We start from the raw sequence: 23,328 nt of genomic DNA, 5'->3' as shown, positions 1-23,328 counted from the left end.
ACACTGGGGACTCCCTATGTTGCCCAAGCTGGTCTAGAACTTTTGGGCTCAAGTGATTCACTGGCCTTGGCCTCCCAAAGTGCTATGATTACAGGCCTTATGTTCTTAAAATTTTTCTTTGACGTGATATAGTAACTTAACATACTGTTGTTTTCAACAGGCTAGTGTTTTTGATTTGTAAAAGAACTCTTCAGAAATGAACTCATTTTTACCATGAATTGGGACATTCTCCATTTCTTTGTATTTTATAGAGAAGTTTAATTGTCATGGGCTCTGTCTTTTGAAAGCTTCAAAGCCTGAAACAATAAAGCCAGCTGCACCTGGTGCATGGGATAGGCATGGAATTGAGGAGTAAGCACAAACTGCAGTCAGCCCTCTGTATCCTCAGGTTCTGGATCCTTGGATTTAACCAACTGTGCATCAAAAATATTCTGAAAAAGTAAAACAATAAAAAAAAAACCCAAAAATTTCAAAATACTTTTTAACAGCTATTTACAAACCGTGTACCTTGCATTAGGCATTATCGCAATCTAGAGATGATTTAAAGTCTACAGAACGATGTGTATAGGTTATATGCAAGTACTATGCCACATTATATCAGGGACTCGAGCATCTGTGAATTTTGGTATCTCTGGGGTCCTGGAACCAATATCTTGAGGTTGTTAAGCGACGACCGTATTCGATTTCTTCTTTGGTTATTAGGCTAGTCTCTAATGTATTTTTGTTGTTTTGTCTTTTTGTTTTTGCCTCTTCAAATCAATGTCGGAAAGTTAACTTTTTGTAGACTACTCATTTGCTCAAAGTCACCCTTAAGCAGACTACCGCTGCAATCTAAGCAACCGATTCTTTTCCCCATCCCATGGGCAAACATTAAGATAAGCTTCTATTGATGTCGAAGTCGTAGGGAGTTTTCCTGAGCATGTAAATGATGACAGCCCTTTTCCCTGGGCGCTTAGAGGATTCATCAAAATGAAATAAAATACACACGCACTTGAAGAAGATATCTGGTTATTTCCTAATCTGGGTGCTGGTTATGTGAGGTCTACAGTTTATGAAAACTAATAAAGCTTTACATTTATAATATATACAGTTTTCTGTATGTGTATATTTTAAATTTTCAAAATACGTCTTTTGCCACAGCCCGCAGCTGTGCATAAAGGCATTTGCTTAATAGTGGAAAACATGGCAATGACCTGGAACCCTAGCTCCCGGGATCCTACCCGCTTAAGTTAAATGAAATAACTTCCGCGGTCTCTCCTAATGCCTGCATTCGGACCTCTGTTAAACTGCCGGTTAGCGCCGGTTTTTTCCCGGGAAGGGTTCTGGGAGACGGAGGAGACGCAGCAGTTCGCCCTCGCCACCTCCAGGGGGCGGCGGTCCGCTCCCAGCCACACTCGAGCAGGCCCCGCCCACCCAGAGGCCGTGACTCCAAGTCAAGTGACCGTGGAATCAGCTGACCCGGCGCGAGCGGAAAAAGGAATTACCCGGGGCGGGCTTCCTGGCGCGATGGTGAGGCACCGGGGTGAAGCGAGGCCTGGGCTGCTGGAGCGGGAATGAGGGGGCGCCGGTGGCTCCGGAAACGGGGGAGGTTGTCTCCACTGGCCTCTCCGCAAACACAGGGTGTGCGGGCGTGAGGACTGCGAGTCTGGTAGAGAAAAGTCCGCGGCCGCCGGTTCCCGCGACGCGGGCGAGTAAGACAGCGCGGCCGGCGGCTTAGAGTCCCCTTGCCTCCCTGGCGGACGGGAGGGCCCCTGCCTCCCGGGGCAGGAACTGGGGCTTGTCTGGAGCTGGAGTCCTTTCAGGTCTTCCGCAGCCCCAAGAGGACCTTCCAAGGACGCCCACTTCCCCACCCCTGCTGTGGGACTTGGACAGGAGCGTGCTTAGAATCAGGCTCCCTCTTCCATACTGTTGGGAAGCCGCTCCGCTCCTTCCAGAGCCAGAAAGTAGTAGTACTTGGGTTGAGACTCATCCATCCATCCACCCACCCACCCGTACGTTCTGAGCGCCGCGTCTATACCATGCAGTGTGCTGGGCACTGGGAGGACCTCAGCTGCCGAGGGAATTGGCAGTCATAGTTAAGGCTCTAGGGACAGAGACCTAACTGCGCCTTGTGTGTAGGGTTAAGGCGGCTTCCTGAGGATGACTTCAACCTTAAAGGGGGATGGCAGGAGCTGGCTGGCTGAAGTACAGTTTCTGTCCCAGGGGTTGGGAGGTAAGGGTGTGAGGCGTGTGTCTTCAGACAGGGAACAGCATGTGCAGAGACTTAGGTCTGAGAGAGAGCATGGCTCCCCAGCAATGAATGCATGTCATATAGCTGGGAGAGTATCATCTGGAGGTTAGTGAAAGATGAGGCTGGACAAGTAAAGACCAAATCTTCCTGGCTCTTGGGTCACCACAATCAAAATAATGAGCATATCGACTGGCCCCAAAATTTCCTTGTGTGAGGGGCTATTTTAGGAAGTATGATCAAGAAGGGCCAGTCTTCCCAGGTGCGGTGGCTCACACCTGTCATCCCAGCACTTTGCGAGGCTGAGGAGGGTAGATCACATCAGGTCAGGAGTTCGAGACCAGCATGGCCAACGTGGTGAAACCCTGTCTCTACTAAAAATACAAAATTAGCTGGGTGCAGTGACTCATGCTGGTAATCTCAGCTACTCGGGAGGCTGAGGTAGGAGAATCGCTTGAACCCAGGAAGTAGAGGTTGCAGTGAACTGAGATAGAGCCATTGCATTCCACCCTGGGCAAGAAGAGTGAAACTCCATATGAAAAATAAAAAATTAGCCAGGGGTGGTGGTGCATGCCGGTAGTCCCAGGTACTCAGAAGCCTGAGGCAGGAGAATCGCTTGAATCTGGGAGGCAGAAGTTGCTGGGAACCGAGATAATGCCATTGCTCTACATCCTGGGCAACAGAGAGAGAGAGAGACTCCGTTTTTCTTTCTTTCTTTTTTTTTCCTGATTCGGAGTTTCGTTCTTGTTGCCCAGACTGGCGTGCACTGGCTGATCTCGGCTCACTGTAGCCTCCACCTCCTGGGTTCAAGCGATTCTCCTGCCTCAGCCTCCTGAGTAGCTGGGACCACAGGCATGCATCACTATGCCTGGCTAATTAAAAAAAATTTTTTTTTCTTTTGAGACAGAGTCAAGCTTTGTTGCCCAGGCTGGAATGCAGTGGCAGGATCTCAGCTCACTGCAACTCCACCTCCCGGGTTCAAGCAATCCTTTTGCCTCATTCCCCTTAGTAGCTGGGATTACAGGCACGCACCACCATACCTGGCTAATCTTTGTATTTTTAGTAGAGACAGGGTTTTGTCATGTTGTGCAGGCTGTTCTCGAACTCTTGACCTCAGGTGATCCACCTGCCTCAGCCTCCCAAAGTGCTGGGATTACAGCCATGAGCGTGTTTTTTTGTTTGTTTGTTTGTTTAAGAAGGGCTTGTCTGATGATGTGTCACTTGAGCAGAGGCTGGGATGAAATAAAGGATAGCAAGCCACACAGAGTGTAGCAGGCATGGAGGCAGAGCAAGGCTGGTGTCCCTGAGCAGCAGCAGGGAAGCTGGAGTGGCTGGAGCTGGGTGGGTCTGGGGAAGAGGGGAGAGAGGTCCCTCGTGTCTGTGAGGCCCAGGACTCTGTTTTATCCCCTGCTGTACCCCCAGCCCTTAGAGTGGGAACTAGCACAGAGAAGGCACTCAGTTGATGTTCGCTGAGCAGATAAATGCCTGCAATAGACCTCAGCAGGGTTTGGTGGCAAAGCGGGTCAGGCAGAGTTTACTGAACAGCCTGGTGATAGGGGAGAACAAGTGGCCAGAGGGTATTCATCTGTGACAGGGACCAGGGGTCTGTGCTGGGCAGCACTGTGGGAGACACACACGGATCCTGGCCACACCTCAGCCCTCCCTCCAGCCTGATGACCTGCCTCCCTCCCTTGCAGAGGTTCCGGTTCTGTGGCGATCTGGACTGTCCCGACTGGGTCCTGGCAGAGATCAGCACGCTGGCCAAGATGGTTGAGTGCACAGGGTCTACTCTGGGTGGAGGAGGGGCGTTGGGGCTGGGGATTGTGGGTGTAGAGGATGGTGAGGTTTCTCTGGGGTTAGGACCTCAGCGCTCTCAGCCTGTGCTACAATGCCTTGTGATACTGATCAGCGGCTGGCCTGCTCTGAGCCAGTGCCTAGGAAGGTGGGGTGAGGTATGACAGCCTGGCTGATAAGAGGACTTCCCTTCCAGTCCTCTGTGAAGTTGCGGCTGCTCTGCAGCCAGGTACTAAAGGAGCTGCTGGGACAGGGGACTGATGTGAGTAAAGACCCAGCTCCCTATTGCCCACGACCTTATGACCTGCACTGCCCTCAAGCTCTTCACCAGGCCCGGGGAGACGGGTGACCCATCCTCTCAGCCTCTCTGGGCATCTTCCATCCTTTCCAGCCTGTCTGTTCCTTATAGGATCTCTTTCCCCATAGTATGAGAAGATCCTGAAGCTCACGGCTGACACCAAGTTTGGTGAGTACCCTGCTGAGTCCACAGGTCCTCGGCAATCCTGGGAACTTGGCATGGTGCCTGGTACAGAGGGGCCCACCCATCTCTCCCAGCAGTGTCCTTAACCTACCTTCCCTAGTGGAAGAGCATGAGGGAAAGAAAGACGTCGACAATCCCAACCTGACACCCCCCACACTCCCAACCCGACCCCGCACACTCCCCACCACCAGCTTCTCATGGGGCAGTAGTAGCAGTGCCTGTGGCTCAGGAGGCCTGGGGGCTTTGAGCTGAAGATAATAGGGCAATAGGGAGGTGGCTGGGGCCACAGTGACACCCCCTGCCTCTCCCACGGGTCCCTCAGAGTCAGGCGATGTGAAGGCCACAGTGGCAGTGCTGAGCTTCATCCTCTCCAGTGCGGCCAAGCACAGTGTTGATGGCGAATCCTTGTCCAGTGAACTGCAGCAGCTGGGGCTGCCCAAAGGTACGGGTTGTGGGTGGGCAGCTGGGCAGCCTGTGGGCCGAGGGCTGCTAGAGAGCGGACCAGGCCCTGTGACCCTGAGCTGTACCCTGCCCTTTTTGGGCCAGGAGCCTGAGACCTGCCTCTGAGCAGCCCAAGCCCAGCCCCCACCTGCTACCTCCAGAGCTCCTCCATTCCACCTGCAGAGCACGCGGCCAGCCTGTGCCGCTGTTACGAGGAGAAGCAAATTCCCTTGCAGAAGCACTTGCGGGTCTGCAGCCTCCGCAGTAAGTATGAGGCCAGCCAGGGTAGACTCCAGGCTCATTCTCGAAGGGGCATGCAGCATGCAAAGTGCTAGCTCCAGGGAGACGACTTAACCAAGGTGACGTACTGAGCAGCCGCAGAGCTGGGGCCTGGCCCTGGTTCTCTTGACTCCAGCTAAGGTTTCTTGCCATTGAGGTCTGCTGTACGTGATCCAGACTCCTGACTGTTGGGCACCTGCCCTGTTCTGAGCTTGGGTCAGGGAGATGGGAGCTTCTTCGAGGCCACACAGCCTTGCAGGGTTGAGGGCTGAGCCAGGGTGTGGGCTGAGGGCCACTGGCTTTCCTGCCTTTGATCCTGAGAGCCACCCACCTCGTCTCCCAGCAAATAGGTTGGCAGGTGTGGGCTGGCGGGTAGACTACACCCTGAGCTCCAGCCTGCTGCAGTCTGTGGAAGAGCCTATGGTGCACCTGCGCCTGGAGGTGGCAGCTGCCCCAGGTACCCCAGCCCAGCCTGTTGCCATGTCCCTCTCAGCAGACAAGTTCCAGGTCCTCCTGGCAGGTGAGGCTCAGCTACTCCTGGAGGGTTAAGGGTTCCTCCCAGATCCTGCCTGACTGCCTCCCACCTGCCCACCTCTTCCTTCTGCAGAGCTGAAGCAGGCCCAGACCCTGATGAGCTCCCTGGGCTGAGGAGAAGGGAGTTACAGGCCTGTGTGGAGCCGCCTTACCTATACGGAGTCATGCCGTCTGCACTGCTCTTCAGGAGGTGCCTGGCTTCTAGGAAACTGGGGCCCTAGCTGGGCTCTGGCCTCCCAGATCCCCAGTAGCCTCACTTCTCTCTTGAGAGCTCAGCTTAGGGCTCGTGAGGACCTTTCCCAACATTACCTTCCCTTCCCTTGAAAGGCAGTTGCTGGCCGTTTTCGTAAGCAGGAAAAATAAACAGAAGCAAAAGGAATGTGTACAGGGGTTTCTGTTTGGGTTCAGATCAAGGGCTTTTGTGAGAGAAACGAAAGTGACCTACCGGCCTCCTTGGTCCATCACTCATTTTCTTTTGTCAGTTGCTGATCGAGGCAGGCCACAGGTGAGGCAGACTGAGCAGCGAAATGCATCTGCTTGTCTGTTGAGAGGAAAATCAGGGTTCTGGCTCCCAAATGTGAGAAGAGGAGCCAGGAATAACCGAGGACGAGGTCTCAGCGGGAGCATGGGGAGGGCGGGCCCTAGAGCACCGCTCCTCCCCAAAACTAGGAATCTGGAGCCTTAAGTTCTCCCTCAAAACAAGCCCTGAGGGCCCCAGGCCCAGGTCGGCGCCCAGGTGCGGGGACAGCGAGGTAACGGCATCTCCCATGGCTAAGTGCCCCCTTCCACTGGAGGCACACCTTCGCGTCCCATGCGGAACTGCCCGGCAACAGAGGCAAAGCAGTTAGGGCGAAGGTCAGGAGTGGATACCCCCACCCCAGGCAGTAGACGCTGCCCCGGGTCCTTAACCTGCGCCGGGACCGGGCTAGAGCTCCGGGAGACCTTCCTGGTGCCCGCTCTCCTTGTGCGGAGCCGCGGGGGTGGCTCCAGCGCACCGTAGCAGCCCCACTTCGTCCTGGCCCGGGGGTGGCCGCGGGGGTGTTCGGCCCGTGGGGCAGGCCCCGGGCTCGCTGCGGCCGAGCGTCCGATCCGACAGCTCCCCCGCGCCAGGCCGGGCTGCGCGCTCTCCCTCCGTCCTGTGCCGACAGATCCGGCGTGTCCTTGGTGGGGTGGGGGCGCAGGGAGGGGTGGCCACACGACCCTAAGGCCCTTTCAGATGGTGGGAGGGCCTGGAGAAAGCGACAGCGAGTGCGGAGGGGAGGCTCCCTTAAGTGTCCGGGACAGAGGGACAGCGGGGGGCCAAGGCGGAGATGAGAAGAGCCAGTGAGTGAGGGGAACCCGGAGGAAGCAGGGCGGGAGCCGCGGCCACGCACGGGTTGGAACCTTCCTCTAAACGTGCCGAAAGCTCACGGAAGGAAGCGGTTAGCCGCCCGGCTCCCAGTGCCCTGGGCTTTCCAGGCTCTTGTCCCGGGAGGGGACTGGGGGCGGTGGCCAGGCCCGCACTTCCCCGCCAGCCGCAGCTGGCCGCGTGCCCCTCCGACCCTCCGAGTTCTCCTCTAAAAATGGGGCTGACCGCCGCTACCTCACAAGGTCCATGCCGGGCTCATCCTGCTGCCTTCCTCCCCGACAGGACTCCGCCACCCTCCCTCAGGATGCCCGAGGGCCCGGAGCTGCACCTGGCCAGCCAGTTCGTGAACGAGGCCTGCAGGGTGCTGGTGTTCGGGGGCTGCGTGGAGAAGTCCCCCGTCAGCTGCAACCCCGAGGTGCCCTTTGAGAGCAGCGCCTACGGCATCTCGGCTTCCGTACGTGACAAGGAGCTGCGCCTGACTCTCAGCCCCCTTCCTGGGGCCCAGTGCCCCCAGGAGCCGCTGGCCCTGGTCTTCCGCTTGGGCATGTCTGGCTCCTTCCAGCTGGTTCCCCGCGGGGAGCTGCTACGCCACGCCCACCCGAGCTTTTACACGGCTCTGCCCAGCCCCCGGCTCGCCCTGTGTTTCGTGGACATCCGCCGGGTTGGCCACTGGGATCTTGGGGGCAAGTGGCAGCCGGGCCGCGGGCCCTGCGTCTTGCAGGAGTACGAGCAGTTCAGGTAGGGCCAGCACCAGGTGTGATGAGCATAGTCACGGGCTCCACACCTGGCTCTGTTACTGCCTTGTTGGCCAATGAAGGGCAAGTGTCTGCTGCTTCTCGGCCTCAATCCCCTTATCTGTAGATCAAGACAGTGTCCCTGTCCTGGGTCAGCTCCCCGAGCCAGTGGATAAGGAAACTCAAAACTAATTGGGGGCTAGGTGTGGCGGCTCACGTCTGTAATCGCAGCACTTTGGGAGGCTGAGGCAGGTGGATCACTTAAGGTCAGGAGGTGGAGACCAGCCTGGGCAACATGGTGAAATACTGTGTCTACTAAAATACAACAATTAGCCAGGCATGGTGGCATTTGCCTGTAATCCCAGCTACTCAGGAGGCTGAGGCAGGAGAATCGCTTGAGCCAGGGACGTGGAGGTCCCAGTGAGCCGGGATAGCACCGCTGTACTCCAACAACTCTGTCTCAAAAACTAAGTGATGGGGAAGGAGAGAGGAAAGCCAAGCGGAGGATAGGTCGGCACTGCCCTGAGGACAGGTGGCCAGGTAGTGTCAGAGAAGCTGGGGCTCCCACCCTCAATGCCACAGTACCTCTCAGGGCTCCCAGGAGGCTGAGAAGGTGGAGGGGCTTTAACATAAGAGGCTGAGCAGAATTGTTTCAAGGGGGTGGGGAGGGGACTGCCTCATGACACGTTTCCACCTTGGGTTTGTGGTCTCCCACATCCTGCCTGCCCACTGGTCTGTGTCCTGTGGTCTCCTCTGTGCCTCTTCCCTGCCTGCAGGAGGGTGTCACAGCCCCACCTGGGATGTGATGCAGGTCACCTCAGATGGTGCAGTGTTGACAGCTTCTTTCCTCTGAAGAGGAAACATATATGAGTCTGCTTCATGACAGGCCTTGTTCTAAGGGCTCGGGGTACAGCAGTGAACAAGATGAATGTGGTCCCTGCTCCCACAGAACTGATGTTCAGATAGGGTAGGGGAATGAGAAACGGGCAGATGCATGCCTGAGGAAAACCCTACAGGTGAAGGAGGTGGAGGATGACTTGGGCGAGGGTGGGGCTGTACTGGCAGTGGCCACTCTAGGGAGGTGAGCTGAGGCCTGACTGATGAGAATGAGCCAGCCAGAGGAAGAGCATTCAACTGGTAAGAGACGCAGAGGCCCGGAGTGGACTTCTCCCTTTCTGGGGGACGTGGCGCTGTTAGTTAGCCCTTAGGAGACACGGATGCCTGTGGGATGGTTCGGGGATGTCTCCGACGCCTTTGAAGGCAGTGGACTCCTGGCCTCCCCAGACCCCACGCACATCTCCAGGGAAACCTCAGTCTTTGGTCCTGGATTCCTCCCACCTCTGCCTTCCTGGGGAGTCATGCCACAAGTTAACTGACGTTTCTCTCAAACAGTGAGAGCATTTGCACTGTTTCCTTAGTGCTTCCGCTGGGGTGTGTGGTGACTGGCTTCCCTCAGGAATCAGGGCACCTCCCAGGAAACCCTTGTACCTTCACCGCAGGACTCTGTCTTCTGGCCCACCCATCACACCCATCAGTCAGTCAGTCTTGCCATGACCCTTTCTCTCAAAGAAACAAGATGTGCATCCTCTTCATGGTGGGGAGGAGACCCACGGCCCTTGGAGGTGGGGCGGCGGTTCTAGGGCCCTCACTGGTACCTCACCTATCTGCTGCTCAGAGCCAGAGAACATCCAGGATCCTGAGAAGAGTGGACCCTACCAATGGCAAACCCACATGTAGTCTCACCCACCACCAGTCCTATACAGGGAGCTCCAGACTGCAGACATGAGGTGCTGTGGACAAAGTTCTCATGTCCTGAGGAGTCTGCAGTGATAAACACACAACCTCATATACAACCGCATGCTGCTTTTTTTTTTTAAGACAGGATCTCCCTCTGTTGCCCAGGCTGCAATGCAGTGGCACCATCACAGCTCACTGTGGTCTCAACCTCCAGGTCTCAGGTGATTCTCCCACCTCAACCTCCTGAGTAGTTGGGACCACCAGGACACATCACTCAGCCCCTGGCTACTTTGTTAAATTTTTGGTATCGATGTGGCCTTCCTTGTGGCCTAAGCTGGTCCCCTGGTCTCCAGGGATCCTCCTGCTTCAGCTTCCCAAAGTGCTGGAATTACAGGTGTGAGCCACCACAGCAGCCTCGCGTTACTTTTGATCAGCATTTTTCGCCTTTCACAATGAATTTATTTTTGTTTTTATTTTTTGAGATGGAGTCTCACTATTGCCCAGGCTGGAGTGCAATCATGCAATCTTGGCTCACTGCAACCTCTGCCTCCCGGGTTCCAGTGATCTGACTCAGCCTCCCAAGTAGGTGGGATTACAGGTACCTCCCACCATGCCCAGCTAATTTTGTATTTTTAGTAGAGATAGGGTTTCCCCATGTTGGCCAGGCTGCCTTTCTGACCTCAAGTGATGTGCCAGCCTCGGACTCCCAAAATGTTGGGATTACAGGTGTGGGCCACCTCACCCAGCCATCCTTTCACAATGAATTTTAATCCCATATGTTCCCAATTAGCAGGAAAACCAAGGCAGGGAGCAGAGGAAACTCTGGAACTCCCAGCTTCCTTCCCCTTGTACCCAGAAACAAGTTCTCTGAGCCCTTCTTGCCGTCCTCTTATGCACCCAGACTGTATCCCTCCAGGGAGAATGTGCTACGAAACCTATCAGACAAGGCCTTTGACCGGCCCATCTGCGAGGCCCTCCTGGAGCAGAGGTTCTTCAATGGCATTGGCAACTATCTGTGGGCGGAGATACTGTACCGGTCAGCAAGCAGGCATGGGCATGGGGACGGGTGGGCCAGGTGTGTCCACATTCCCCATTGTCTAGCATGGCTTTCCCCCACCGCCACTCCAGGCTGAAGATCCCTCCCTTTGAGAAGGCCCGCTCGGTCCTGGAGGCCCTGCAGCAGCCCAGGCCGGTGAGCCCGAGGGATGGAGCACGTGCTGCCACACTGGTGTCCACGCGGGCTGCCTAGCGGATAAGTGGGGTCAGGTGTCCCCAGCTTAGTTCAACAACGGGGATGGGGAGGGGATGAATGGCCCAAGGTCCTGCCAAGCTCAGAGGGAAGGTCAGCTGCCTTTACACGACCCCGTTGACAGACAGGTCCTGCCCCTGCCCCTTCCTCAGAGCCTGGAGCTGACCCTGAGCCAGAAGATCAAGGCCAAGCTGCAGAACCCTGACCTGCTGGAGCTGTGCCACTCAGTGCCCAAGGAAGTGGTCCAGCTGGGTGAGGCCAAAGATGGAATGACCTCTGCTGGAGCAAATTATTGTGTAACCCTGGGGCAGGTGTCCCTCTTCGGGCCTGATTCACTGGCTTGGACGTTTGTAGCCCTAGCTATTACTCAGTGGACTAGGCCTCACTTGTCAATAGTGTTTCCTGGCTGGGTGCGGTGGCTCATGCCTGTAATCCCAGCACTTTGGGAGGCTGAGGTGGGTGGGATCATCTGTGGTCAGGAGTTCAAGACCAGCCTGGCCAACATGGTAAAACCCCGTCTCTACCAAAAATGCAAAAAATTAGCTAGGCATGACCCGGGAGGCAGAGGTTGCAGTGAGCTGAGATCAGGCCATTGCACTCCAGCCTAGGCAATGAGCGAAAACTCCGTCTGAGAAAAAAAAAATGTGTTTCCTCAACCCATGAGACAGACAGGACAAGGATTCTTTTATATATTCACACACACACACACACACACACACACACACACACACACACACACACACACATTTTTGGTAGAGATAGAATCTCACCATGTTGCCTGCACTGGCCTCAAGTGATCCTCCCACCTCTGCCTCTAAGTGGCTCAGCCTACAGGCCCACACCACCACACTAGGCCAATTTTTAAAAAAAGTTGTAGAGACACAGTCTCCCTATGTTGCCAAGGCTTGTATTGAACTCCTGGCCCCAAGGGATCCTCCCACCTCAGCTTCCCAAAGTGTTGGGATTCCAGGTGTGAGTCACTGCGTAGGGCCAGGACAAGGATCCTTAACCCCCTTCCAGGATGGGAAAGTCATGGCTGAGTGGGAAGACACCAGCTGAGGTCACATCACCAGAGGGAGTTTGGCCCCTGACTCAGTCCATCAGCTTGTGTAGCTGAGGTCTAGGCCAGGTCTAACCAGCCTCCCTGCTTCTCCCAACCCGTCTGCCCTCTGATCTCTGCCTGTTCCTTTGTCCCACAGGGGGCAAAGGCTACGGGTCAGAGAGCGGGGAGAGGGACTTTGCCCCTTTTTGCGCCTGGCTCCCGTGCTATGGCATGCCGGGCATGAGCTCCCTGCAGGACCGGCATGGCCGCACTATCTGGTTCCAGGTTGGGCACTGTTCACACAGGCAAAGAGACCCCACGAGGCTGATGGGTGGAAATGAAACCTGGGGTCACAAGAACTGGGGTGGAGATGCTTGGGGCCTGTCTAGAGAAGGACCACACAGTTCCTGAGGGTCATGCCACTCCCCTCCCTTGCGTCCCAGGTTCGCAGCCAGTCAAAGTAGCTAAGGGCAGGGCAGCTTGCTGATGTGGACTCTGACATGGGGGAGGTCCTAGAGGCTTCCTAGGGCAGAAGCTACACTGATCTGGAAGGGTGTTTGTGAGTCCTGCCTCTCCCAGGAATACTGCCCCTGAGCCAATGCAGGCTGAATTATCCCCGTCCCACTTTAGGGGGATCCTGGACCCTTGGCACCCAAAGGTAAGCTACTCCTAATGTAATAGGCTGAGAGCAGAAAGGACTTAGGGTTACAACACCCTTCTCTACCCTATCTCCCTGCAACCCTGGGAGTCCCCCCCGGGGCAGGACAGGACCCTCCAACTCCAACATCAGTGTCCTGCAGGGGGCGAGTCCTGAAAAAAGAAATCCAAGGCCACACAGCTGTCCTGAGGACGGAGTGGAGGTATGGCTGCCTGCTCCGCCGCCTCCTCCCTTGTACTCCTGCCCTGGCTGCCCCCGTCCCACCTCCTCCTCCCCCTGGCTTCACCCCCCAGGCAGCTGCCTTACCCTAAGAGGGTGGGGGAGTGGCGAGTCCTAACCAACCTCTGCAGAACCCCTTAGGGACCCGTGCCTCCTCCATCCAGGACCGTCCACCTCCAAGCAAGGCCCCTTCCAGGACACGAAGGGCAAAGAGAGACCTTCCTGAGAGAACTGCAACCCAGCGGCTTGAGGCGACCAGCTTCCAGCAGGACCCAGAGGCTCCCAAAATCCCCAAGAAGGGGAGGAGGAAGGGACGACAGGCAGCCTCTGGTAGGCTTTCCTCAGCATCCCCAGCAGCCAGCTCTACAGGAGAGGATGGGACGGCAGCCTAGGAGCCCGTGAACGAAGCTGGGAGAGAGGCTGTCAGGGAAGCCCCGGAGTCTGAGCTGACCATCCCACCTCTTCTTCCCCCAGGCCAGCGCAGACCTCGGAAGGCCAAGGCTCACACCCCATCCTTGGAACTGGAGGGGACCTCAGCCTCTTAGCAGGAGGGTCTCCTTGTTTGCACCCGCACTTTCTTGTTGCCTTGCCCTGAATCTGGGGTCTGTCTGAATTCTCAGGAGTGGGCAGTATCTGAATTCTTAAAAGGTGCAAATGCCCGACGGCTGCTCCCGGGACAGCTGTGATGTTTTTAACTGCACCCCACCTTCCCCATCCCTCAAGCTCATGTGAAAAATGCTGTATTTTTAATAAACTGATAAATGTGAACTTCTTGGCACCTCTTGGTCTGAGCTGGCCAGGTAGGAAGGCCTGCTGTCCGGGCCTGGGGACAGAAAACCTACCTCCTCACAGGGCAGACAGCCCTCATGCTAGTCCTCAAGGCTCTGGCTGTCAGAGGACAGTGTGCCTCTGCAGAGACAGCCCCTCAGAGGTGGTGTCTGGCCCCAGGCAGCCTGGGAGCCACAGCTCCTCCACTCCAGATTCTCCAGGGTCCAGGGATGCTCTCCCATTCTGACAGGAGCCAGGCAGAACCCGCCATCCAGCTGCTCCCCAGCCCCGGGCCCTCTGCCTGCAGGCACAGGGGAGGAGCTTCTCCATGCATGGTCTCTTCATTGGCTTTTGGTCACTCAGGGTCCCCAGTGTCTCTTGTGGGGGCTGCAACCCAGACCTTCCACACACAGGTACCTTAGGACCTTGCCCCTACCCACCGAAAACCAACCCACCCCAGACTTCCCACCCCCACCCAAAGCCTGAGGATGGGCCCTAAAAGGAGCGGGCAGTGGCTACCAGCAGGTTTCTCATCCAAGAATTTATTCCACAAGAAGAGACTGATCCCTGTTTTAGGCTGGGGAAGCAGAAATTAGGAGTCCCCAAAGCCTTCCACAAAAAAGACCCCAGCCCCAGGGACTCAGTGTGGCAGAGGCTGGAGCACGAGCAACAGGGACAGCACATGGAAAGGAGAAATGGTGAGCTTCAGGCGGTTGTCCCAAAGGGGCAAGTGGCCAGCAGGGTCTGGTCGCTCCAAGAGGTCGCAGCTGGAGAATGGGAGGGGCCATGAGGGCTCTGCCAGGGCAGGACCTACCCCCACCCCCACCTCATGGCACCACTCACAGGATGGCCTCCTGAACTGGCAGTGACAGGTGCAGCCAGCAGTCCGCGTGGCTGCCGTGGGACTCCTACAACCTCAGGACCAGCGAGCGGCTCTGGGGACTGCTCTCAGCCTGCAGAGGGACACGGCTGGTGGGCGAGGCCGAGGGGGCGCCCAGTCCGGGACCCCACCCCCGACATGTCCCACCCCTTGCCTGCTTGACCGTCTCCAATACGACAGCGGGTGAAGACAGGGAAAAGGCACTCCAGGAGGTGGCGGGCGCTCGGCACGGGACCGGCAGAGCCAACAGGGGGAAGCTGAGGCTGTAGGCAGCCCTGATAACGCCAGCATCCTGGAAAGAACCTGGGATATGACCAGGAAGTGATGCTGGTGGAGAATGGGGGTTTCCCTCCCATGTCCCTAGGAGGGCAGGGAGCCAGGCTGCTGGGGTTTGTGCTCAGAGAAGAGCAGAGAGGTGCCTAGGGCTGCAGGAAGGCCCCACCATGCCCGGCACTCACACTTGTGCGGCATCAGCGCATAGGTGTACTCGTGGCGCCCCATGTCAGCGGTAGCGTCTGGGGCTTTAGGTGCCCGCAAGCTGGGGTGAGGAGGGCCGGTAGGGGTCAGGCTGAAGCTGGTGGAATTGCGGCCGGGAAGACCCATGTCCCCTACCAGCTCCCAGGCCTGGTGGGTACCCCACTCACAGTGAGAGGCTGAGGATGCTGCCTCGCACCGACACGCCGTACTTGCAGTCGTTGAGGAGGGCCAGCCCGAAGCCGTGCTCTGACAGATCCATCCAGCGCTGGGCCCACACCTGAGGGCAGATCCGAGACACACGTGCTGGCCCTGCGCCTCTCCTTTTGCTCCCAGACTCCAGAGCTCCTGTCACTTGGTGGGGTGCAAGCTCTAGAACCACACAACTCAACTCCAGCTCCCACTCTAGGGGGCCCTGGGCATGTCACCATATCTGCCTAAGCCTCAGTTTCCTTATCTGCGAAATGGGAATAAATAATAGTACTCACCTCACCAAGTGATCATGAGTATCAAATTAAATGTTAAGTGTTTTTGGTTGTTTTTTGAGACAGGGTCTCAGTCTGTTGCCCGGGCTGGAGTGCAGTGGTACAATCTCTGCTCACTGCAACCTCTGCCTCCCGAGTTCAAGTGATTCTCCTGCCTCAGCATTCCAGGTACCTGGGATAACAGGCATGTGCCACACCTGGCTAATTTTTGCTTGAAATAGGGACAGGGTTTCTCCATGTTGGCCAGGCTGGTCTTGAACTCCCGACCTCAGGTGATCTGCCTGCCTTGGCCTCCCTTGGCATTACAGGCGTGAGCCACCGCACCCAGCCAATGTAAAGTGTTTAGTACAATGCACATGTTAGGAATCGGCAAATGTTGATTATCCTCTTCCTCCCCAGCCAGGGAGGAGTCCAAGGCCACCCCCACCCTGCCATGTCAGACCTCAAATCGAGCCCAGTCCCAAGAGGTGTTGTAGTGGGTGGGCTGCTGCAGGTGCCTGAACTGGATCTCATAGGTGGCCTGGGAACTCCGCACACCAGCCGGGAACTCCACCTTCAGGAACTTGTGGGCCTCATGCCAGTGTACCTGGGAGCGGGATGGAGGGTGGGAGTAAGGGAAGGAAGAGACACACCAAAGCCGGGGGCTGCTCCCTCCTTACCAAGCATGCTTGGGGAAAACAGCCAGCCCCTTACCCCCCTGCTACCTCAGTGTGGAAACAGACATAGGGGCAGCCAATGTCCAGCACGACCTCCTGGCTAAGCCGACTATTGGGGCTGATCTGTAGCAAGAACCTGGCGCTGCCCCACAGGCCGCCCTCGGTGCCTACTGACAGGGTCCCTGGCTGGCCCAGCACAGGCTTCTTATGGGAAGGGTGGACACACTGAGCCAGAGCAGCCTGTGCTCCCCACACCTCCACCATCCCCACGTGCTGCCCAGCCCGTAACGTGTCTCCAGGTGGTAGTCCATGACGTCCCACAAATCCCAGTACAAGGGGATGTCATCAAACAGCACAAACTGGTTCCCCACGGCCACTCAGCGATGGCCTCCCTGGAAGGACATGGGATTGGTGCTTACAACCATCTGACTTCGTTCCCTCCAGCTGTGCTTGGTGGGGTAGGGTGGAGTGAGCAGACCCAGCAGACAGGGGACTACTGCCCAGCCTGCCTTGCCCCATGTGTGGGCTCCAGCCCAGACCCACTGGTGGGTTGCTGTGGGCAGTGTTGTGGCCATGGGAGAGAGGAAACAGGCTGGGATCTGTTTGCCAGGCACTGGGAAAGGGCAGTGAGGAGTTGGCACCTGCCAGAGGCCACCAGGACCAAGGACGTCAGGCGGCCAGTCGGGTCCATCCTCACTTGGATGATGCCATTGTCCAGAGTCACGGAGCCATCAGTCTTTGCAAGAGGAGGCCTTGAGGCTGAGTTTGTAGGGGCTTCCCATACCAAAAGTCCTCCCGCCCCAGCCCCAGCCCCAGCCCCGCCTCACCAGTTTCTCCAGGAAGAGGAACTCAGGACCCCGGTTGGGTTAGAAGGCATCCCAGCACCGCTCCTGCCCCCAGGGCATGCAGGACTCACCTCTCGCACTACAGACACAGGCATCTGGGAAAGCAGGGGCTGCGGCGAGGTGGGGGCAGGAACAGGAGCATAGCCCATGCTGGGCACTGTCACCAGAGCTAGGGGTGAGGCCTGGGCATCAGTGCAGCCTCCCTGACCTTCTGGAAAGCTTACACAGGTAGGGGTGGGGTGGTGGAGGATGTGCTGCTACTCTCCAATCTGGGGCACCCAGGGCACAGACCCCCAGGGGTATCCCAGGCCTGATCTGTCACATCCACCCTTCCTGCCACAGTAGTACCCCTTCCCCTCAGCTCGTACCTAGGCTGTGGGCCCCACCCGGCTTGGGCAGGGCCATTACTTCGGTGAGCTTCCAGGCCAGGGTGTTGACGATGAAGAGGCCCTCGGGACCTGGCTCCCCGGCACATAAGCCTGTGGCTGCATTGCTGAGCAGTGTATTGCCACGGGAACGAATGTCTGAGGAGAGACTGGCTGGTCATGGGTGGGCAACAGGTCTGGAATGGGCCCATGAGTATCCCACAGAGGAGACACTCCAGTCTCAGCCCTGGGGTTGGAGAGAGTGGGCAGGAGTGAGCCTAACCGTAGTGGCGCATGGCATCCTCTGCCACCATCTGGATGCAGCTTCCGGTCACCACATCATGGAACTGATTCAGAAGCAGGAGCCTGCAGGGGCCAAAGGCAGGGATGGAAAGGCTGGGCGGGGCAGCTACAGAAGTGTCTGCTGTGAGCAGTCAGGTGGGCGGCAGGGGCAGCACCGGGCTGACCTCCAGAGGCGCTGCAGCTGGGCTGCTGGGTATAGGAACTGGGCACTGCGGGCCAGGGCCAGGCTGCTGAGCAGCTCATTGTGCAGGATCCGCTCACATTCCTGGTTCCCCTTCTTGATCTGAGCCTGGGATGGGAAGATCAGTCTGGAGCCTGCCTAAGGGTCCCAGGACACCTTCCAAAGCCCTCCCATGCTCAGAATCCCTGGGGACTCCCCAGGGGCCTCATGAAGAAGGCCTCTGGCAGGTGACCTGCCTCAAATGCTTTCCGTCTCTTCCCTGAAGCCCAAACCCCTCTTTCTTTAGAGACGCTGCCTCCTCCATGCTTCTGTGGCCAACCCAGCTCTTGGACTTCTCTCCTCCAAACTTCCTGGAACATGAACCTCTTCTCCTAGGTCTGGCCTGGGCTCTGTCCCCTGCTGCCTTCTCTGACCCTCTGCAGATCAAGGCCACACCCTCCCTGCATGGCCCTGCAGCCAGTCCCTGACCTGGGCGTGGGTGGTGTAGGTGGCATTGTGCAGCTCCAGGAAGAGCTCCCCGACCCACGTGCACAGCTGCCCGAAGCCGCTCTCCAGCGCTGAAAAGAGCTGCCTTGGAGAAGAGAGCTGCACCCTGAGTAGACCACGAGCCTGGGTGTCCCAGCCTTGGAGACCACATGGCTACCCCTTCTTCCACCCCAGAGCAGAAAAAGGATCCAGCCCCTACACACGGGAGCCACTCCAGAAAGCTCCCCGTCCACACAATGCCAGCCCTGGATGCTGTAGGAGAGCTTCTCTCTCTGGTGGGCTGGAGCCCTTACCACCTTCAGCTTCCCCCCAACCTCAGGGTGGAAGTTTGGAGGAGCCCATGGTCTAGGATTGGAACAGGACAAGGTCCAGAGGAGGGGTGGGCCCCATGTCTGAGGGAAGGCAGGGCTCCTGGCAAGGGCCCAGGATGGGGCTGAATGGCAGCCAAGGCCTGGCCTGACCTGGGCAGCCCGTCCATATTGCTCAGGCGCTTCAGGCGGTCCAGCATGGTCTGAGTAGGGCCGCCACCCCCATCCCCAAAGCCGAAGAGAAAGGCACTGTGGTTGGCCCGCCCCTTGTCCCGGTTGTTGGCCACGGTCTTCAGCACCTGAACAGGTGAGGGCAGGCTGGCATGGGTCAGCCTGGAGCAAGCCAGCCCTCTCCAGCCTGCCCCCACCCCAGCACCCTAGGCGTCCCCTCACCTCCTCATTGCCCTGAATCCCATATGAGTCGCCAGGTGAAAAGTGGACCAGTACATGGGAGCCATCCAGTCCCTCCCAAAAAAAGGTATGGTGCTACCGGCAGGGAAACAGAGGCAGGGTGGAGCGGCCAGAGTCAGGGCTGAGGCAGAGGCGCAATCTCCAAACTCAGTCCTGCCCCTACCTGCTGTGTGACCTGCTGTCTGTGGGGGAGGGTTTGGTGGCCTCTCTGGAACTCCTCAAAAAGGAAAAGAGGCAAATGGGCAATGTGGGTCTGAGGCCCACTCTGACCCTGACCCCCCAGGGGCCTGCCTGCTCACCGGGAAGCAGTTCACCAAATTCCAGCTCAATTTCTGGGTGAGAAAGCACCTGATGCTACAGATTATGCTACACATTATTTGGGGGAGCTGTGCTGAGTAGCCGAAGGTGTCCGGCAGCCAGAACTGTGGGGAAGAAGGTCCTGGAGTACAGGAACCGGGGCTCCCAGCGGCCTCCCCTCGGCCCCAGCCCTCAGCACTTCCAGCCGCACGCCAGACCCATTTGCCCACGGCCTGCTGCAATAGCTCTCGGCCTACCTCAGAGCACATCTTCCCAAATTCCTGCAGAAAGAAGTTCTGGCCCTGCAAAAACTGCCTCACCATGGCCTCTCCACTGGGCAGGTTCCCGTCCTGGAGTGAAGGAAGTGGGAGGCAACACAGGTCAGCACCAGGTGGGGAGCAGCGGGCACTCAGGCCAACCCAACCCTGCAGGAGAAGCCAGGGCTGCTCTGACACGCCAGCTCCAGCCAGACCTCAGAAAGTGCCCGTCCTTCAGGCCTGACTGGCCATCTGCCTCAGGGGGTGCCCGGGACTAGGCCATGCAACCTCCAGGGCTGTGACATCCCAGGGACTAATGAGCCAGCCTGCCCTAGAGGGGAACTGAGTGGCCTGCAGAGTCACCAGCAAAGCAGGAGGGCTGGGGCCACCTGAGGGAAGGCCATCGTCACATGGTTCAAGGCTGAAGGACACCCAGTGCACTTACCATCTCCACCCAGGTACCCCTCCATGGGCACAAACTGCCCACGGGAGGCAAACTCCTGGAGGCGGGAGTACAGACCGGGGTAGTGGCTGTTCACCCACTCCAGCTGCTGCACCTGTGGGCAGGTTGAGGGGAGCTGGGCACAGAGGGACGAGGGCCCCACCCAGGGCCAAGCATCTGGGACCCAGTGAGTGGCTGAGGGTGAGGAGCAGCCCTGCCCCCAGGCCTGGGAAGCCCTCGGGGCCTGTGGAGCTCCAGGGAGGGGTACGTGCCTCCCCTGCCTCTTGCAGCTGTCCCTCTGACCTGGGAGAAGGCAAAGATGAACTCAGGGTTCTGCTCCATGAGCTGCAGGGCGGTCACACAGCTCTGGGCACATTTCCTCACGGTCTCCTTGAAGGGCCAAAGCCAGGCTAGATGGGGAGGGGGTGGAGGGTGGAGGGAGCGGTAAGGCTGAACAGGCCCAGGCTTGGAATCCAGAGGGTCACCTAGCCCCACTCCCATCCCAGGCCCTTCACCATGAAGGGCCCCCTGGTGTCCTTCCTGAATGGTCACTTCACTCCAGCGAGGTGGGAGGAGGGGCTGGGGAAAGGAGGCCGGCAGTGCTATAAGACCAATGACACAGGTCAGGAAATGGAGGCTCCAGGGCCCGGAATAGCCTCAGTCCTCTTGGGGGATTAGATACCCCCAAGAGGATCCTACAAGAGGAAGCAGGGACTACCCTGCCCCTACACACACTTGACGGATACCTGGGAACAGGGGCACAGCTCCCAGAATGGAGCCAGCTGTCCTGCCAGAGGTGCTGTAGGCTCTCCTGACCCCCAGGCTGCAGTTCCTTCTTTACCAGCCCAAAACCTCTCACACCCTACCCTACATGTTGGCCCAGCAGAGAAAGCCCTTGTTCTGTGATCCCAAAACTTCAGCTACATCAGAATCAATACCTTCAGGAGCCTGTTAAAAACGTGGATTCCCCATCAAACTCAAACACTGCAAGCTTGTCCAGGAAGCCTCTGGAATCCCCCCAACCCAGCTGGAGTAAGCACCTCTTCTGTGCTCTCCAGCACCCCAGACTCCCCACCAACATCACACCAACACTGCCTGCTGATTCTGTGATCACCCGTCTCTGTAATCCTACCTCCAATATCTATCACTCTTGTTGCCCAGGCTAGAGTGTAATGGTATGATCTCGGCTCACTGCAACCTCTGCCTCACGGGTTCAAGCAATTCTCCTGTCTCAGCCTCCCCAATAGCTGGGATTACAGGCATGCACCACCACCGAGCCTGGCTAATTTTGTGTTTTTAGTAGAGACAAGGTTTCTCCATGTTGGTCAGGCTGGTCACAAACTCCCAACCTCAGGTGATCTGCCTGCCTCCGCCTCCCAAAGTACTGAGATTAGAGGCGTGCCCAACCCATGGGTGATTTTCTTTGCAGTGGGGGTGTAAGGAGGGGTGTGCAGGGGCCCTGGGCTGAGGTAGCCAGGATGCTGTGACCCTGACCCTGTTGGCTGTGGCAGTAAACACTGCTCCAAGGGGACCCTGACTGACTGTGACCTCTGACTTGTGTGGCCTGGCTGAAAAAGATGAGCTGAGCCAATCAAACTCCTCTCTCAAGGAGCTGAACGAGCTCGGTACAGTGGCAGGAGACTGAGGCAGGAGAATATTGCTTGAGTCCCAGAGTCCGAGGCTGCAGTGAGCTACGATTCACCACTGTACTCCAGCCTGAGTGACAGAGGGAGACCCCCGTCTCTTAAAAAAAAAATAGACCTGTGCTAAGGTATAAAAAAAAAATTTGGTATCTGGTTGGTGGTAGATGCTTGAGAGCAAGGGAGCTGAGGCTCTGAACTGGACAGACAAGGAGGACTAGAGAAGTCTCTTGATTTTCCCTGTGAAGTGGAGATGGGATTCCCATCTTAAGGCTTTTCCCACCATTCCACCATCTTCCATTCCATCATCTTAGCCAAAAATCACCCTCCCTGGGTGCACTGCACTTCACGGTTTGCCAGAGCCTCACTGGATTTGCCCACAGCCTTATTAAGCAAGGCTGGCAGAGCAGGGGGCATTGTCAGAGGCCCGAGCTTCAGGCGAATGGTGCTGGAGAAGACCTCAGAGGAGGCTGAAGATGGGTGGGGCTTGCCCAAGGTCACCCACACTTGGAACCCGGGCGCAGTTCTCCTAGCCCTCTGGCCAAGAGCTCTTTCCAACTCTCCATGCCTTTCCTTAGTCATGTTGCATTTCCAAGCTGTCCTGTTCCAGCCAGACAGTCCTGACTCAGAAGAGACATGGGCAGGGAAGAGACCCTGGAGGTGGCAGAGGGTAAATGGCGCAGTCCTGAGTCCCTCCACCACCCGGGTCCTCCTTGTGCTTCCTGAGCCTCAGGCTTCTCATCTCTAAAGTGGGTATATCAGTGTCCATCTCCTGTGGTTGTTAAGAGAACAGCCTGAGATGACGTGTGTCCATGGCCTCCTGGGAAGAAACAGAAAAGGCTGACCCCATGTGCCTCCTGCCTGCTGTAGGGGGCAGGAATGACAAACAGTAGAGCAAAGTCTCTAATTCCTTCTACCTTGGCTCTGGCAAGTGGGAAACTCCAGGCCAACCAGTTAAAGATTGGCCAGGTGTGCGTGAGCAGCTCAGGCCGTCTCCAGACCACGGTGAGTCAGATGGGGCAGTGATCATCTGGTGACCATGGAGCCACCTCAGATCTGTCCTGAAATTTCCTCAGGGACCTGGGCCCTGCTGCAGCTTAGAGGGGCAAAGTATGGCAATGCCTGCTTGTGGTCTCGGCTCACTGCAAACTCTGCCTCCCTGTTTCAAGTGAATCTCCTGCCTCAGCCTCCGGAATAGCTGGGATTACAGGCACCCACTACCATGCCTGGCTAAGTTTTGTTTTTTACTAGAGACAGGGTTTCGCCATGTTGGCCAGGCTGGTCTTGAACTCCTGACCTCAGGTGATCAGTCCGCCTTGGCCTCCCAAAGTGCTGAGATTAGAGGTGTGAGCCCTGGAGCCTGGCCTGCTGGGAGTCTTTGTATGTGACACCAGGGTGCATCATGAGCCTGCTGGCAGTCTAGGGGCTCTAAAGAATAGGGCCATGTCCCCTCAGATAGGAGCTTCCAGGGCCAGCCGTGTTTCTCTCTCAGACAGGGCCAACTTCTTTTCCTGAGATTCTCAGGGCTGGGCTGCCCATGACGGAGCCATATTACTTTCAGTTGAGGGATCTCAGAGGACTCCACCTCCCTGCTCAGATTGGCCCCTTGGGGCAGCGCCATGTCTGTGGTCCCTCCCAGGACAAAGCTGTGTTTCCGCTTTCAGACAAGGGATCTCAGAACAGGTGAGTTTTGCTGAGACGCCGAGGGCTGGGCTGCATCTCCCTCCTCAGATGCGTCTCTCAGAGCAGGGAATTTTCTCCTCAGACTGCAGCCCTCAGGCAGGGCT

At 57.3% G+C, this 23,328-nt stretch overlaps 2 protein-coding genes, 2 long non-coding RNA genes and 1 pseudogene across 23 annotated transcripts; 2 read left to right on the top strand and 3 right to left on the bottom strand.

Moving 5' to 3' along the window:
* Window positions 1-302: 302 nt before the first annotated feature.
* On the bottom strand, window positions 303-6,869 carry LOC144577305 (uncharacterized). The gene is made up of 3 exons (XR_013520838.1): window positions 6,666-6,869; window positions 6,202-6,297; window positions 303-431 (listed from the first exon to the last, which is right to left on the bottom strand). It is a non-coding gene; the product is annotated as an uncharacterized LOC144577305 (long non-coding RNA).
* Window positions 1,464-7,938, top strand: LOC100397647 (COMM domain-containing protein 4). Of its 17 annotated transcripts, XR_013520836.1 has the most exons (10): window positions 1,499-1,620; window positions 2,119-2,212; window positions 3,925-3,996; window positions 4,218-4,283; window positions 4,448-4,487; window positions 4,825-4,944; window positions 5,127-5,207; window positions 5,566-5,742; window positions 5,830-5,946; window positions 7,387-7,938. XR_013520836.1 is itself a non-coding variant. In XM_078333776.1 (9 exons), the coding sequence occupies exons 2-9, from the start codon at window positions 2,162-2,164 to the stop codon at window positions 5,868-5,870; spliced, it is 648 nt and encodes a 215-aa protein (XP_078189902.1). In that variant the 5' UTR covers window positions 1,464-1,509; window positions 2,119-2,161; the 3' UTR covers window positions 5,871-6,135. The 17 variants fall into 17 exon arrangements, 16 of the variants coding, with proteins under 16 accessions (XP_078189902.1, XP_035117787.2, XP_035117788.1 ...); XM_078333776.1 differs by lacking the exon at window positions 7,387-7,938 and having other exon boundaries at window positions 1,464-1,509; window positions 5,830-6,135; XM_078333775.1 differs by lacking the exon at window positions 7,387-7,938 and having other exon boundaries at window positions 5,830-6,135.
* Window positions 5,826-13,511, top strand: LOC144577303 (endonuclease 8-like 1). 4 transcript variants are annotated; one of them, XM_078333754.1, is made up of 9 exons: window positions 5,826-5,946; window positions 6,973-7,079; window positions 7,387-7,842; window positions 10,492-10,611; window positions 10,704-10,767; window positions 10,977-11,076; window positions 12,667-12,726; window positions 12,908-13,073; window positions 13,218-13,511. In XM_078333754.1, exons 2-7 carry the CDS (start codon window positions 6,973-6,975, stop codon window positions 12,678-12,680), a joined length of 861 nt encoding a protein of 286 aa, XP_078189880.1. In that variant the 5' UTR covers window positions 5,826-5,946; the 3' UTR covers window positions 12,681-12,726; window positions 12,908-13,073; window positions 13,218-13,511. The 4 variants fall into 4 exon arrangements, with proteins under 4 accessions (XP_078189880.1, XP_078189877.1, XP_078189878.1 ...); XM_078333751.1 differs by lacking the exons at window positions 12,667-12,726; window positions 12,908-13,073; window positions 13,218-13,511 and having other exon boundaries at window positions 10,977-11,565; XM_078333752.1 differs by lacking the exons at window positions 6,973-7,079; window positions 12,667-12,726; window positions 12,908-13,073; window positions 13,218-13,511 and having other exon boundaries at window positions 10,977-11,565.
* Window positions 13,512-14,037: 526 nt separating this feature from the next.
* LOC144577309 (uncharacterized) lies at window positions 14,038-14,470 on the bottom strand. The gene is made up of 2 exons (XR_013520841.1): window positions 14,355-14,470; window positions 14,038-14,278 (listed from the first exon to the last, which is right to left on the bottom strand). It is a non-coding gene; the product is annotated as an uncharacterized LOC144577309 (long non-coding RNA).
* Window positions 14,471-18,997: 4,527 nt separating this feature from the next.
* LOC144577222 (alpha-mannosidase 2C1-like) lies at window positions 18,998-23,162 on the bottom strand (annotated as a pseudogene).
* Window positions 23,163-23,328: the final 166 nt, after the last annotated feature.

Source organism: Callithrix jacchus, chromosome 8, assembly GCF_049354715.1.
Source record: "Callithrix jacchus isolate 240 chromosome 8, calJac240_pri, whole genome shotgun sequence".
NCBI lineage: Eukaryota > Metazoa > Chordata > Mammalia > Primates > Cebidae > Callithrix > Callithrix jacchus.
The sequence above is the reverse complement of the archived record's forward strand: the minus strand, read 5'-3'. Positions and strand labels throughout refer to the sequence as shown.